The 16,183-nt window shown below is 51.8% G+C and overlaps 2 protein-coding genes across 6 annotated transcripts in view; both read right to left on the reverse strand.

Annotated features, from left to right (window-relative positions):
* The window catches only part of MBNL1 (muscleblind like splicing regulator 1), a 64,582-nt gene extending 60,802 nt beyond the window's left edge, over nucleotides 1-3,780 (reverse strand). For 3 of the 5 annotated variants that reach the window (XM_077183591.1, XM_077183593.1, XM_077183592.1), the window contains exon 1: nucleotides 3,537-3,780. The gene's annotated coding sequence lies outside the window, so the exon portion shown is untranslated. Of the gene's footprint in view, nucleotides 1-3,309; nucleotides 3,450-3,536 lie in introns of those variants that run through there. The other 2 variants (XM_054638962.2, XM_077183597.1) reach the window with 2 other exon arrangements.
* A 10,589-nt stretch (nucleotides 3,781-14,369) lies between these two features.
* On the reverse strand, nucleotides 14,370-15,902 carry SUCNR1 (succinate receptor 1). The gene is made up of 2 exons (XM_054639504.2): nucleotides 15,876-15,902; nucleotides 14,370-15,320 (listed from the first exon to the last, which is right to left on the reverse strand). Exons 1-2 carry the CDS (start codon nucleotides 15,900-15,902, stop codon nucleotides 14,370-14,372), a joined length of 978 nt encoding a protein of 325 aa, XP_054495479.2.
* Between the last annotated feature and the right edge of the window lie 281 nt (nucleotides 15,903-16,183).

The raw sequence follows: 16,183 nt of genomic DNA on the forward strand, positions 1-16,183 counted from the left end.
CAGGGCCATGTGAGAAGGGCTCGTCAAACCCCCGAGGTGCTAATCACAGTTTAGGAAAGACAAACAAACTGAAAGGAGACACGGAAAGAGACAGAGACAAGGAAAGAGACAAGGAAAGAGACAAAGAGTTTCTCTCCAGTGTCATATAGTGTTAAACATCTTTTAACACAGACACGTGAGCAGAGGGTTATGTTTTGTGAGATGAAGTAATGACCAATAATTCCTTTCTTTACTTTGAGAGACAGATTTGGTTACCTGGTCTCAAGATCTAACTCCAGCTGCTTCCTTCATCAGGCTTTTTGTTCTATTTGACAGCCTGGAGGAGATATAATTAACTTTGCTTTTCTTGTGCTCTAATCACCCCTGCAAGGAGCAGGCAGCACTTTGGAAACAGAATGGGTTCAGTGAGCATCCCTCCTCAGAGCTGCCCAGCCTGGGGAGCATCCAGGTGTGCCACATGCCCAAGGGCCTGGCTGGGAGAGCTTTCTGATACCTGCTGGTTAGCTCTGATGGCTTTTTGCTAGAAACAGGAGACTGAAAGGACAAAGAAGCATTCCATTTTCTCTCAGAAAAATGTCGTGTTCTTACACTTGTGTTTCAATGAAGTCTAATCCAGAGCAGCATAAAATCCATGACAACTGGTATGCCACGGTATTTGATATTTACCTGCCTCACTGTGGGGCAGTGCAGGTGTCCCTGGCTGCACAGCCCGATGGGCCTGGGAGTGAACATTGTACTGGGCCATTTGTGCTCTTCCTGTTCCTGTTCAAGCACAAAGAGCTCCCTGGGCCGTTTCCTCCCTGAGAACCGACATCACCGCGCTAGGCTTTTTCAAAGCACTCGTTCTGGTCACAAAGTTTCTGTACAAACTCCTCCCTGCCCAAATTCTTCTTAAATAATGGCGTGGGACAGTGTCTTGGTGCTGGGAGACTGGAGCAGTGTGCTGGGCACAGTGAGGGCATTTCTCACTGTATCCTGAAAAGTGAATGCATTCCATTCACATCGGTCTGTGCAGGTTACAGGGGATCAAACCCTAGGGCATGGATGTCAGGCACAAGCTCTGTCATAACAAAATGTACAGGCAGGGAGGGTAAAGAGAAAACCGAGAGGAAATTTCAGATCCAGGGGTCTCCCAGGTCATCATCCAATACCAACAACAATCACCACCTGCGATTCCAACAGACTAATTGTCTTACAGCAAAGATAAAGAAATATGTCATTGCACACTCAGCATTGTGTGCCTCTCAGAGAAACACTGTGTGCTAAGAAAGTTTTTTGAGGGATACTTTGTGTTTTAGAGTCCCTTTTTGCTAACACAAGGGGAGCAAGAAAGAGGAGCTCTCCCGGCTGAGTCAGTGCAGCCCTGGTGCTGTTGAGGCGAGAGGCTGGCCTGTGAAATTGGTGCCAAGGATCCTGCCCTTCCCTCTGAGCCTGGCAGGCAGCAGGGCCAGTGGTCACTCGGACGTGCACTGGGACCAGTGTGTCCCAGAGCCTGACACGAGGGTGCCTGTGGCATCCTCCTCACAGCTGCACCTCGAGCAGAATAGAAACACTCCTCACTGCAGGGTTCCCACCTGTCAGGAGCACGGGGGGCTCTGTACCTGCCCTCACACACAGACAGAAACCACCTGAGCTCCAAGTGTGTCCTGTGTCTTCATTTTATCGCACCAAATAGCTGCCATACAGCAGTCACTAAATCAACCTACACTCTGATCTTCCTTCCCTCCTTGAGCCTTTATTAAAGGCAGACACAGAGTAGCTTCAAACCCGGACTGAACACGACCGCAACCCTGGAGAAGCCGTTTGCTTCCTGATGCCCTTATTTGTGCAACACTGGTGAAGCTCAAGTTCCCCAAAAAGGTCTGACACAAGCTGCAGTGCTGCTGCCACAGAAGGCCCTGCTGCCTCCCTGCTCTTCCGGAGCCCGCTCCCGCCGCTGTGCACAGAACACGCTTCCCGCCAGGCCAGAGCACATTTGTTTCTGTTTTAATGAGCTCATCTGCATTTCTGGAAATATAACACACAAATTTCTGACTTGGCCCTTAACACTGTTTTGTCCTTTTGTTTTAAAGCCTCCTGCAACTACTGTGTGATAGTATTTTTGTTGAGAGCAATAAGATACTAATAATCTCTCCTAGTCTACAAGCACACAAATGAGAAGAATCCACAGTGCAATTCCTAGCAAATAATTGTGATACACATTATAGCTTTTTCACTTTCTGCAGAGGCAATTTCTTTCCTTCCATGCAGCTCATGCTGGAGCCCCTCCAGCATGCACCTGTTTGCCCCCCCAGCCCCATGGAGCAGTGTGGGTGCTCAGCCCCGGGCTGCTGTGTGCAGTCCAACATGGTGTTTAGTCACAGAAAACTGGCGGGAGGTTCAGCAGCAGCAGCGGATTTCACAGTAGGAAGCTGAGGGTCACTCTCAGAGGATTAATGTCATTTCAGTCTCCCACGTGCTTAACCAACAGCCCCCCAGAGTGCCAGAGCGGGGCTGAGGAGCTCCAGGGATGGACACCCACACCCATGTGGAGGGCCAGCACTCGGCCCCGCTGGAAAATGAGCCCAAAGTGCATGGAGCACAGCCATGGCGGGGTGCCTCACCAGCCCTGTGTCTGCTCTATCCCCAGAACACAACAGATCTTAAACCTGCTGGGAAATGCACCCAAAGTGCATGGAGCACAGGCATGGCGAGGTGCCTCACCAGCCCTGTGTCCGCTCTATCCCCAGAACACAACAGATCTTAAACCTGCTGGGAAATGCACCCAAAGTGCATGGAGCACAGCCATGGCGGGGTGCCTCACCAGCCCTGTGTCCGCTCTATCCCCAGAACACAACAGATCTTAAACCAGCTCACAGGGCTCCTGTAAGCATGTGAGAACCTCTCTCAACTTTTCCAGCGCAGTAAGCACCACAGGTGTTGAATGGATAAAACCGTAGTAAAAGCAGGAGAAAGAGGGGACGCACATGCTGGCGCCATGGCAGTGGCTCCCGCGCCGTGCTTGCTCCACGTGTCCCTGGGAGCAGGCTGGTGCTCACTCAGGGTGCAGCTCCTCCACTCCACAGGGGTCCCAGTGGACCCCCAGCACACACCACAGAGGGTCTATGGTGGGTCTGACTGCAACTTTTAATGCTCTTCAGAACCACAGGGTTTTGTTACTCATGCCTTGCATAAAAACATCTTGCATTTAGTGTTCATTTCTCTAATAAATTATTCAAAGCTTCACTAACTCAAGATCGTGAGGCGCGTATGCGAAAGCAGCGCAGTGAAAGCCGACAACGGAACCGTCCGGCTTTGCGAACAACTCACCGTCCGTCCCCGCGGGCCGCAGTGTCTGCTGCGCTGGGCGGGCTGGCGAGCCCCGCGCCGGGGCAGCGGCTCGGTGCCACCGGGGCTGCTGCTCGGTGCTGCTCCGGGCACAGCGGCGCTGCTGGCACAGCCGCCGCCCCCGGGCCGCGGGGCCAATGACAGCAGCAGCTCTCTGCGGTGAGAGCCTGGCCTGGGGAAGCGGTGACAGGCCGGAGAATGACACTTACCAAACCTAGGGGGCCGAGGAGTGAAGTGAGCCCTTCCTGCAGCGCTAACCACGGCCACGGGCTGGGCTTTGCACATGTATTTTCTTAAGGAAGCAAAAGTCACTTTCTGCTAGCAGAAAAGGCCACGGCAGAGGAAGTGCTTTGCATGGCGCTGCAGCCCGGCTCGCTGACGGGAGCTCACGCCCGTCGGGGACACGGACACGCGGTCGCAGTCTCCCTGTGCCCCATTAATCTGCCCGCTGGCAGCTGCTGCTGGGGGAAGCGGGCTCGGGCCGCTGACACGGGCCATGGCCCGCGCTCCCTGGAAATGGGGCAATGCCTGGGGCGGTGCCCAGGGCTCCTTCCTGCTGCAAGCCGCAGATAACGGCGGCCCGGCCTCGCCAGCCAGGGGCTTGCAGAGCCATTTTTGCTCTTTCCGCGGGGGTTACCACCAGCTCCAGGCTTCCAAAGGCAGCTGCCTTCCACCCAAAGCTCTGCCGCACTCAGGGCCAGCTAGAAATGTCCCTCGCTCAGCGCAGGGGGAAAATGCCATGGTGCCCCACTTCACTGGCCATGCCAGCTTTGGGACACCGTGCAGTGGCTCCTGCCCAGCAGTGTCCATGGTGGGCAAGGGGCGTGTGGCAGTGCTGCAGGGGAAGGGCCGCGTGGCTCTGCTCGGCTGTGCCAGCTGTGCCAGCTGTGCCGTGCAGCCAGAGCTGGGGGCTTGTACCCACAGCCCCCGTGCCAGCAGCGGAGCCGCCTCTCCGGACCCGGGCCCTGCAGTGCCCGAGCTCGGGGCGTGCTGCAGGTGCAGCTGGGGGTGCAGCACGTGGCTGAGCAGCCTGAGGAACCCTGCAGCCAGCACAGCCATGCACAGGATTTCCTGTCATTTCTTTCCGCTCCTCCACCGGTGTCCCCCTCTGCTCCTGCCCTGCAGAGCACTGCTGGATTCACCATCCCACCCTATGGGATATTGCAGGAGCTGAGGGAACAGCTCTCCATGAGTCCCTGAGCCTGGCTCGTGGCATGTACCAGCCAGCCACAGCCCCAGCTTGGCCACAGCACTGGCAGCAGAGTGGGGGCAGCAGGTCCCTGTGTCTGCACAGCTTCCCCACTGAGGCTGCCCCAAGAACTGCCCTGTGTGACAAAGACAGGTCCTGAGTCCTGATTTCAATCACTAATAAATAATAAAATCAATTACAATGACAAATACAATAGTCACCCGAGAAACATCCATTCCTATTACAGAATTTTCTGTGTTTTGTCAGGGATAGGGATGCTCTGCATTAGGGGTCTCTTCCCATCCTGAAGCCTTTTCCAAGCAGAGCGCAGGCACCTTGGTCCCTTCTCTGGGATTCCCAGAGATTCCGTAGCTTGGTCAGAGTAAAACCCCCAATAAGGGTGAAAGGTACCCAGAAATTTCACCCAGAGAGAGACAACAGATAAAATTTCCCATGGGTGTCAGCTGTCTGTGCAGAAACCCAACATCCTCAAGGCCTCCATCAGAAAAGAGGCCTCCATGGAGAGGGGCCCATGTCTAGTCTGAAATTCTTGGCTGAAATGACAGATTTTCTCCTTTCTCCTGATACAGCTGTGGCACTGCCAGGCACGGTGAGCTAGCAAACAGCCCCATTTAATCTGACATGATTCCCCGGGCTACAAACAGAGAGCAGGGCCCACCCGCCTTCCCTGTGGTGTCAGACATGCAGCAGGGGGAGTCTTCATGCTCTGCTGAGTGAGTAAAACTGCTCACTGAATACTCACCACAGACACACTTGTTGGCATTGGTTCTGAATTGAGCTGAAATGTGTCATCAGCCCCAGACTGTGCAGGGTGAGCAGTGCTGGTGGCACAGATGACAGAACTGCCCAGCTTTTTTCTTTTTTTTTTTTTTTGTTATTATTCTTGAGGAGTCCAAAGCCTGAAGTTTTTCTTAGGCTGCAATTATTAAAATAATGAATTCCTTCAGAAAGGCAGCAAGGCCAGCCCATGTCATGGTGCTGCTGAAGGGGTTTATGTTCCCAGCATTTCAGGAGCTTTAATTCTTTCTCATTAAAGCTGATGGTGTCTGACCAATCACCCCACTCTGTCCTTCTTATTATTTTTCCAAATTTTGGTCACATCTTTGTTTTGAAAAATAATGACTGTTAAAGTTTTCAGGGGCAGGAGCATTTTGTTTTGTTTTCAGAGAATAAGTCTCTGGTTAATCTGTAAAAGATTATCTGAATCAGAGGAAGTGTGGGAAACATATGGACAATCTCATCTCTCCCTCATTAGGAGATAAAGTATCCGTGCTCCTCATTTCCATCCTAGCATTGGAGATAACAGCTTTGCCTTCCTGCTGGATATCGTGTCAAACAGATCCAGATTGGAAACAAAGGTCTCTCCCCTGATATGGGAACGAGGAGCAGGATCCGCATGTTTTTATATTAAACCCCAGTGTGAAATAATAATAAACTGACCCTTTTGTACCTCCTTGTGTTGTTTAGGCACCTTTTGTATTTTCTGTGAGGAATTGTGTCACCAAGGCAGACCTGCCATGGGCACACCGGCCTGGCTGGCACTGAGCAGGAGTGGGAGCATCTCAGCATCCCTGAGCTCCATCCCAGGAAGGATTGCTTGAGTCCAACCATAAAGGAGGAGGAGGTTGGCTCAAAAAATAAAACATGTAAGTCCCAAAAGTGAAATTCATATGTAAATGCAAAATGCACCAGGTGAAACAACAGACTCTTATTTGCTTTGTTTGGCATTTTTTCCCTTTCAAAAGGTAGATCCCAAACAGTGATGCTACTAAAGACATTCCCGCTGTATTCTTTACCTTTTTTTGTCTTTTCGTTTTTTACTAAATGCATCCAGGTATAAAATAAAAGATAGATTTAAGAAGTTTGCAGATTGTCAGGCCTAGGACTTTATTTAATTTTCTTTTTCAATCCTACTTGTTATCATCCCAGTGCCTGGCATAGATCCATGGAACTTCCCCCCTTCCCTGCCTTTCACAGCCTCCCTGGGCTTCCAGAGCAATGGCACATTCCTGCCCGCAGCGGTGCAGCCAAATCAAATATTAGCTCCTGGGAACGTTGCTGGTTTCTCTCATGTCCCCTGGGCAAGGCCCTGGGCTGGCCGCAGTGCGGTGCCCACGATGCTGTGGCGCATTCAGGGCGCTGCCCGCAGCACTGCCAGCCCAGAGCGGGGTGCAGTGGGGGCTGCACCTCCTGCACACCTCCTGCCACCTCAGCACACAGGTGCCATCTCCAAACGCCCTGTACAACCAGCATTCGGGCTCTTGGATCCCATCTCCAAACCCACCATCGCAGATCGGAGCTGCCCAGCTCTGGGGGGCACTGCCTGTCCCCTAAATGACAGAGCTCACAGCCACGTTTAGAAACAAAGAAATTCTTCAGGGAAAAACCACAGCCAGCTACCTACTAGCTGCTCTCAATATTTAACCCAAAGCACAGCTACTGCTGGGCAAGAAATGCTACTCTGGTGAAAGCTGTGGAGTTTTACCAAAGCATCCCTTTTGCTTCCAGAGGATTTGTGCATCTGTGACCCAAAACAGCTACATTTAAAAGTATTCTGCTGTCAAACTGCCAAGGGGCACAAGTGGAAGCACAGGGTGAGGCTGCCTTCACACAGAACACAGTAATTCCAGGCATGGAGATGTTTCCAAAGGACAGCAGTAATGCACAGCCTTTCAAACAGCCCCACACTGTATAACCCAGCCATGCTCCAGCATGGGCACAGACCAGCAGGCAGTGGCAGGGAGCAACAGTCCCCTCCTGCCAAGGAAGGACATGAAAATTACATTTCAAAGTCTGGCTTCAATTCTATGTGGCCATGGAGGGTTATTGCTACTTGGCTTATGCCCACACTGAAATATTACAGTATAAGGAGCGAGGCAGATGTGACTTAGTGACCCTCACATTTTTAGCCAGATGACAAGGATGCTGTATTCTCCCGTGTTTTAGCGAGCACTGGCCCCAGCAGTGCCCAGCTCCGGCCTGGCACCGTTTGCCAGCACCGTGTGCGTGCTTGCACGGCGGTGTCAGGGTCACAGCCCTTCACCGGCTCCGGCAAAGCCGAATCCGTGCCGCTGCCCTCCAAGGACGCCGGGCTCGGGCGCCAGGAGGGAGGCGCCGTTCTGCCCTGCCCGGGGCGGTGCCGGGCCGAGCCCCGCCGGAGGGGCACGGTGGGCAGCGGGAGCACGGCACGGAGGCAAAGCAAAGCGCGGCCGGCGGCTCTGCGGCAGCCGGCAGGAGGGACGCGGTGTCGCCAGGCTGCCCGCAGACAGCCGGGGCCGGGAACGCCCTGCCCGGAGCGCCGCGGGGCCGGGGCCGGGCACCCGGCGTGTCCCCGCCGCGGCTCCCACAGCGAGGGGTGCTCCCTGCGGGGCCGGGGCACCGGGAGCTCCGCTCCGAGGCTCAGCGCGAACGCTCGCACCCAGCCGGCCCCGGCGAGCGGGCTCCGGGCTGGCAGCGGCCGCAGGACCCGCCCTGCCCCGTTCGGGGCGCAGCCTGGCCGGAGCCGGGCCGCGCATCGCTGCCCTGGCCCCGGGCAGCCGGGATGTGCTCAGAGCCCGGAGCTGCCCCCCGGGACAGGACGGACCGCAGCCTCCCAGCGCGACAGCCGCCCGGCTTGGCTCGGGCATGCTGGCCACAAAGAGGGTGCTCAGGTGCGTGGGACAGCCCAGACCCTCCATGTCCCTGCCTGGGTGAAGGCCCTGCCTTTTTGACACATTTTCAAGAGATCCCTAAAGGTTTCCTCCAGCCTTGCAAACACTCCAATCAATCTATCTTTCTGTCTCTTCAGGAAACCACAGTCCCCAATTTCTCAAGAAGACTGTGCTAATTCACACGGGTCTAGTTGAGACCTACTTTCAGACACATCCTCTGCTATGAGACACCCTCCAAACAAGCATTTTATTGCATGTTTTCCCAGCCTGAGGAATTAACCAATACAGATAAAGTATTTTGGGGAGGTTCACAGCACACGAGAGGCCACGTTACTTCACTGGAGCAGCTTCTCTGGCTGGCAGCCCTCACCTGGATGCACCAGCCCCATCCTGTCAGGCCCAAAGCAAAATAATCTGAATAAAAATATAGGAAGATGACAAGAGTGTTGTTTCTGTCTTGTTCTCATCAAGGCTGAGTCAAAGAAGACAATTTCAGGGTTTTCTTCTGTAATCACACATTGCTCAAGAACTGCCAACAGGATGATGGGCCCCTGGTTAACCAGAGCACGGTGACAAGCACAGACCCAGAGAGGACAGACAGAACACGCCACACACTTCTCTCTGATACAAACCAGGAACTTCCATGATCTGCTTTTCTATGACACAACTGTTCACAGAGCACCCATCATCCCCTTGGTCAGTGTCCAGGCTCCTGGCCCTGTTCCAGTGGGACACAGCCCTTCCACAGCCTGCCATGCCACGGACAGAACACCTGAGCAGTGCCCAGTACAGACCAATGGGTGCAGTGGGCATGCTGGGATGCAGGGTGACAGCCCCAGGGCCAGGGTTAATGATCAGCTCATTCTGTAAACACCAGCTGGTTTCTCTAACTCGGTACTTGGAGTTGTATTATTTCTAATTAAGGAGTGACTATAGCTCCGTGTCATAAAAATCAGATTGCAAGTAATTAATCATTAGGTCATATTTTAATTGCTTTTTTTTTTTACTGAAAAAGGCATCCTTTGTCTCTTGTGCTTTTGAAAAGTATAGAAAGAAAAATATGAAAGATACTATTACAGCAGGAGAGAAAAATAAATAAGAAGTGGCACATCCAGACAGTGAGTGCATTCAACAGATTTACATTCTGCATGTTACAGGCATGAACCAGAAACTTGCTTTAAAACAAGATTTAAGGAGCCCAAGGAATCAAAATCAAGTCTATCATGCTAAGAAATACTTTTGGAGTAACTTACATTCAATGCTATCAGTACAACAGGCTGAATCACTGTAACGATAGGCAGCAGCTTTAAGAAAAACTGATTTCTCTGATATAATTCAATATAGGAATAATGTAGCTAAGAGGAACCATTTAACTCCGTTTATTTTTATCTTTATCTGTGTAAAGCAATACTAGGTACTACATAGACTGGTCTGAAAAGCATTTTAGGAGGCAAGCAGGCTTATTCTTCCTCACACAGGCGGCAGGTCTCGAAAAGCTGCTTTCATAAATATGGCAAAAGTCACACCAAACCCCTTGGAAGCTTGTATGTCACAGCAAGCAGAGGAACTGTTAATGAGAACAGGATAATTGTAACTAAACATTAATTCCTCTGTATTTATTTTGGTACAAGGTCAATTCTGATGTTATTCCTTCCCTTGCCAAGTTATACCAAACTCTCTGCCCAAAGGTGTTGCAGGCAGGAGAAAACAAAGACTGAATTAATCTCTGATGGGAACAGGAAAAGCCATTTCAGGATCCTTTGAGGTTACTACTGAAATGCTTCTAGGAAATAACAGAAATCAAAGCAGAGGAGAGAGCATCTGCTCATCAAGTCCAGCTGCATGCACGGATGAGGATGAAGGGGGTGCAGGTCCTGAGGGAAGGCAGGGATGGGGCTGGGACAGGCACGTGGGGTCACAGCCTCCTCCTGAGACACAACCAAACCCTGCATCCAAAGGGCCTTTCTGAAACCAAGCCATCAAAAGCATCCTGTGACACTTCCCTCAATGAAGCAAAACGAGCAGCATGAAGCAGCACCATTTTGTAATGACTGCCCTGAAATGCACAACAGCTAATTAAAAGGAAATAAGAAAAAACACCCTGAAAGACAAATGGGCACTGAAAGTAATTTGCTCCCAGGGATCAGGGAAAGCTTATTTCTCTGTGACAGAACTATAGACACAAACCTCAGCGAAGCCAGCATTTCCTAGGGCAGTCAATAGCTAAAACATTCCCTGCAAAAATATTGGGTTGAAATACACAGAAACCAGAATATCCCCATACACCATAAAGAAAAATAAACATTAGGGTGATGAAGTACTTCCTCTCCTGTCAAAAATGTATTGCTAGATATAAAATCATGGCAATTGAACCTCATACATGAGGTTTTTAAATTCAGGCCTCTGTAGAAATGTGCTCTAACAGGATGATGTTTGTTTTCCCTGGCTGCTGCTCACCCTGGAGAGCCCCCAGCCATTGTGCTCCTGCAGGAGGAGGATTTCCGCTAGTAAACCTGCCAGGGGAGCACAACCAGGCATCCCAGGGGCTGCATTGCTTTAGGAGAATGGAAAACCCCTCGAGTGCCAGGAGCTGTTCAATGACAAAGGAGATGTGAGCAGCCCAAGGTCCACCAGGTGAATTCATGTTTGTTTTGAGCTTCTCCATAGGCTGAGCAGGGGAAAGGAGATGTGGGGACTGTCTAAAGAACAAAAGAGAAAGTCCCAGTTGCTTTTAAAGCTACCATTCCAAGGATGGAGGGAGCCCCTTGGAGCACTCCCAGAGCCCCAGCCCTTTGCCAGGCCAGCTGAAGAGAGAAGTGCTGTGTGTCCCTGCTCCGTGTCCCTGCTCTGTGTCCCTGTCGTGTGTCCCTGCTGAGGCAGAAGTGCTGTGTGTCCCTGCTCCGTGTCCCTGCTCTGTGTCCCTGTCGTGTGTCCCTGCTCAGCCTGGGGCAGCTCCAGGCAGGTGCCTGGGCTTACAGCTGCTCCTTGTACCTCCATTTACAGGGACATTTCCCAGTGGTTTCCCTTGTAAGCCAGCTCACAGGATTGGTGTTTTTGCACGTTGCCTCTCACTTACCACACCTGCAGGAGCCTCCCTTCACCCCTCCTGCCTCAGCACAGGGCAGTTCCCCTCACGTTGCTGCACGCTTCCCATAAACCAAACTGGGTCCCTTTCCTTCTCTACAGGAGCTCCTGATTCCATCTGACTGTCCCACCACAGCCCCACACCACAATGCACATACAAGCTCTCTCTCCAGCAGATCACACAACCAGGCTTCCCCAAGACGTGCCACATTCTGCAGTAATTTTTTCTGCTGTAACTTTAGTTATAAAAGACTTTTGAGAACTGTCACCTCATTCTTACCTGTTCAGCTTGCTCCTTCCTTGTGGCACCCACCAGCACAGCACACACACAGCACAGGATCCTTCTGCAGGCAGGGAAGCAGCACCACAGCTCCTATTTAACCCTTTGGGCCCCACATCCTGTCTGATGAGCTCCTGGGGCAGGTGGGACCCATTGTCTCCTCTGGCTCATCAGCACTGCCCGCTGCTCTGGCCCTCACCCGGGCAGAGGACACTCCCCAGCCTGTGCCCAGCCCTGCATCACCTGGCTGGGTGGGCTAACAGCTCCCTGTTCCCCCCAGGGTGCTTGGAGAGCTGGGCTGTGCCAGGCTCAGCCCCCACCCTGCCCATCAGAAAGAAGGAATTGGGCCAGCAGCAAGTGGGCTGTGTCTGCCCCTGAACAGCATTCACCAAACAGGACAGGCCTCTGGGAAGGAAAAAGAATTCCTAAGACCAAGCCTTGGAGCAGTCAAAAGCACAGGATTTATTTCAAAAGGCAGCAGGCAAACTGCTGGATTGCTTTATTTATCAAATAACCTCATTGCTTCATCTGGACGGTTGTGAGCCCTTCCATCCTGTGACTCTTATGTGGCTGTGTCAGGAAGTGAGGCAAGAGTGCACGAATGAACAAAGCAGCACTTAAATGTTCCACTTCACTTATGTGGGTCAAAATCTCGATAAGACACAGAAAACTGAAAGGAAAATGAGCCTTGCAGGCACCTTGCTGTGGCATCAGATCCCTGCAGTGCTCTGCCCCCAGGTGTTGGTGTGCTTGGCTCAGACCCTGATGCTGCTGGTCCAAACGCTGCTTGAACAAACAGGTGAAGCTCCAGGTGTTTCCATGAGTGTGCCTGCACACCTGGGTGCTGCCCAGAGACCTCGGGGGGCTGCTGAGCTCCCTCACCTCACACCAAAGGACAGACTGCCCAGAGGGTGAAGCTCCTCCTGGCTCCAGGAAGACTATTTTTAGCTCGTGTATTTTTAGAAAGTGAAAACCAAATTGAAACCAAGCAGAAGTCAGCTGAATTAGTATCTTCATTACTGTCAACATGAGCAGTTAAACTCTGAATTGCCGGTGTGGCAGTGACATGGTCAGGACCCCTCTGCTGGTGCCAGCTCCTTGCAGGTGTCCAGGGCAGCCAGGCAGCCACCCCTCCCACAGCGCTGCTCTGAATCCACAGCCCCTGTGTGGGCAGCCTTGCTCTTCGGGAGACATGCTCTCATAAATCATTATTAAAACACTGCAGAGCAGCAGCTGCTGTGGCACAGAGCACTGCAGAGAGCTGGGGCAAGGAGCAGAGGCAGCTGACCACAGAGCTGCACTGCCTGGGCAGGGGCAGGGCAAAAGGTGATGGGAACAAGAGCAAACCCAGGAAATTCCCTCTAAATGTCAGGAACAACGCGGTAGGACATTTTACACATTCCGAGCTGCAGAGGACCTGAGGTTTGGTAGGGTTTGGAATGAACAAGAAATAGATCCGTGTGTTTTTCTCGTGGGTGTGGAGCTGGTTGTGAATTCCCTCCAAGGACAGGCTCCTGCAGCTCACACCTAAAGAAAGGGGAGACTGAAGCCAGCCCAGTGTCCTGGCCTGTGTGTGCCTGGGAAAGTGGCTCAGGGAGAGCCAGGGGCAGCCCCAGCCCCTGGCCCTGCCCTCACCCTCTTCCCAGGAACAGTTATTTTTAGGTCACTTACCGCAACTAAAACATACTTGGACTGTTTTCAGGCTGACTCACAGCTGAATTCCTGTTCTGGAGGCATTTTCAGTCCACACCCAAAATTAGGAAAGACAAAACAAAATGAAACCAAAAAAGCCCTGTCTGAATCAGAACCAAAGCCTATGCCCAGCTGTGCTGATGCCAGGGCCTGCAGCCCAATGTGGCTCTGCCTGGGGGAACCTGCACCCACCTTGGTCCTGCTTAGCCCAGCTCAGGTGAACCAGGTAGTGCTTTGGAGCTTTATTAATTGAAATTTCTCCATGTACCACTCAGGAGTAGAGGAATTAGGCAGAGAGGAACATGCATGTGAAGCTTGAACATAGCGGTTTATATTCTCTTTTTTTATCACATTTTTAATTGCAAAACCAGCAGCATCACAGTTAATTGTGTAATGATCAGAAGTTTCACTCATTAGTTTAGGTAAGTGGAAGTCATGGAGACTTTAGAGATTGCCACTAAATCAAAGGTACAAACCAGGGCTGTCCCAGAAGGGGGAAGGACAGAGCCCAGTAGGTTTTTGAGTGCCTCTGAGGTGCTGGGGCTCTGTGTGGAGCAGGGATCAGGCAGGGACCGGCTCCTCATTAGCTCCTGGTTCATTAGTGCAACTGCTAATAAAGTTTGAACTCTGAGGTCTGAATTCTGCTTCAGGCTATAGATTCCACAGGCACTTATAGACAGCTATAATGAGGATAGGTAGCTGCACGCCCTGGTAAGTGGCTGTGTGAGTGCCCATGTGGGTGTGCCTGGCTGTCCTGGTGACCTGTGAGGGCACGTTTTGTCCCAGCCCAGGCCCACGTTATGGCTCACAAAGCAGCTGTCTGAGAGCAGTGTGCTTTCCCTCAGAGAGCTGGCTTGATGGCCTTTTGATGACAGTGTCAATGGGCTGTGGGTACCCCGCTGCTGTCCTGCTGGGACGGGGCAGAGCATCCCTCCTGGCGTGCTGCAGGCAGCTCAGCAGAAACCTCCTGTACAATGAGGTGACAGTGCATTTAGAGAACACAATCAGCTCATACCTATTCTATTGCATAAATAAAGTTATCTAAAACAATGGCACATTGCTGAATGCTCTCCCTCAGAGAGTTTCCTCCCAGACCTCTCCCACCACAAGGGCACTGCTCACTCATTCACTTCCCAGTGCTTGTCAGCCTGCCCAGGAGCTGTCTTGTTTTGGCCATCAGCATCTCTCTGAAGTGGTCACCCATCAGGAAATAAAAAACGGGATTGATGGCACTATTTAGAAAGGCAAAGGGTCTGGTGATGATGTAAATGGTGCTGATGACTCCCTTGGTGCACTCAGAGACGTTCAGGGCCGGAATTCGGGAGGCGATCCGGACGTTGCGCATGACGTGGTAGGGAGTAAAGAGCAGGGAGAAGATCACCACGGTGAGGATCACCAGGGTCAGGGGCTTCTCCAGGGTCAGGGCAGAGTGGATCTGCTCGCTCCTGTTCTGGAGAAAACGAACCATCTTCACATAGAAGCAGCACATGGTCAGCAGGGGAATGAGGAAGCCAAAGACGGTCAGGAACATGCTGTAGACGAGGTTTGTCACGGGGTCTCCGGAGCTCGCGTAGTCAAGACACTTGTAGTTATTGTCAGGCGTTATAGGCTCCAGGAAATGCAGCAGAGGCAGCAGCTCCAGGATCACCCCGATCCATACGGCAACAGACACCATAACAGCTGTGCTCCTCTTCTGCAGGATGTGGTCCCTGAAGGGGTGTTTCATCAGCATGTACCGGTCAACACTGATAACCGTGAGGAAGAGGATGCTGCTGTACAGGTTGGCGTGCAGCAGGAATCTGTTGCTGTGGCACAGAATGCTCTCCTTTGCCCACTGATCTTTGGAGTAGCTGTTCACCAGATTTGGCAGAGTGCACAGAAACAGCAAATCTGATATGGATAAATTGAACAGGTAGATGTTGCCGCTTTTCCATTTTTTCAGGCAGAAAACATAGCCAAACACCACGATGGTGTTTCCAATGGCACCTATAATGAACTCAAGGCTGTACATGGTGGAGAGATAATACTTTTCCAGTACTCTGTTTGTCAGAAAATAGTCACTGGTCTCATTCACAGCCTGGAAAATCAAAAGAAAAATAAACACCAAACCCAAGTAAAAGATCATAGCACAGTTATTGTTATATCATTGCTGTAATCAGTGAATGCAGCCTGCAATTTCCTTCCAGCCCACAGGGTAAGTAGATATGTGACCTCAAACGTCTCTCACACACAGAACTGGTACTTGCAGACACTGATCACAGTTACAGAAGGAGATGAAAACTCTCCTGAGCAAAGACCTGTGTGAGGAACTCAAGTGGGAGCATCACCTGAATGAAGGCATCAGTCACAACATTCCAGCTTGGCCAAAGCCAGGGCAGTGCCAGGGGCCAGGAAAGTGAAACCAGCCCATGGGTGCCCTGTCAGAGCCTCGTGGAGTCATCTGCCCCTGTTACCCAACACCAGTCCCGTGGGTCCTGCCTTGTCACTGCAGCAGAGGTTAGCTGACAGGGCTGCTGAGGGATGAAGGCAGCAGCACTGCTCAGAACTGGCTGGGGAGCCAGGAGAGATGTGTTTGTTAAATTAACCCAGCCCTTAATCGAGCACTTTGTGAGCTGTGCTGGAAACTGGGTACCAGGATTGCATGGAGGATGGAGCCCATCTCCTGTGCATTCTGCCAAAGCTTCCTTCAAAGCTGCACCACACATGAACTTGCTTTCTTTCTAAAGGCTGGTTAAAAAAAAATGCTTTCATCTTCAGGGAAAGAAATAGAGCAGGATCTCAAGTGTTTACTCCTCTCCCTCCTCAGCAAAGCCACCTGTCCCTGCCACAGGACACACACAGCTTTTAGTGAGAGCCTTGGATAAAGTGTCAGCAAACAACTGGAAAGCAGGGAAAACCAAATGCCAGAAACTGGGACATAGATCAAAACTCAACCCAAGC

This window comes from Agelaius phoeniceus, chromosome 10 (genome assembly GCF_051311805.1).
Source record: "Agelaius phoeniceus isolate bAgePho1 chromosome 10, bAgePho1.hap1, whole genome shotgun sequence".
NCBI classification, from domain to species: domain Eukaryota; kingdom Metazoa; phylum Chordata; class Aves; order Passeriformes; family Icteridae; genus Agelaius; species Agelaius phoeniceus.

Excerpts from the sequence above, each read along its gene's own strand:
- SUCNR1 (XM_054639504.2), bottom strand. The coding sequence starts at position 15,902 with ATGGGCTCCATCCTCCATGCAATCCTG. Across the intron at positions 15,321-15,875 it reads CCATCCTCCATGCAATCCTG|GCTGTGAATGAGACCAGTGA; the intron begins GTACCCAGTTTC and ends TTGATTTTCCAG.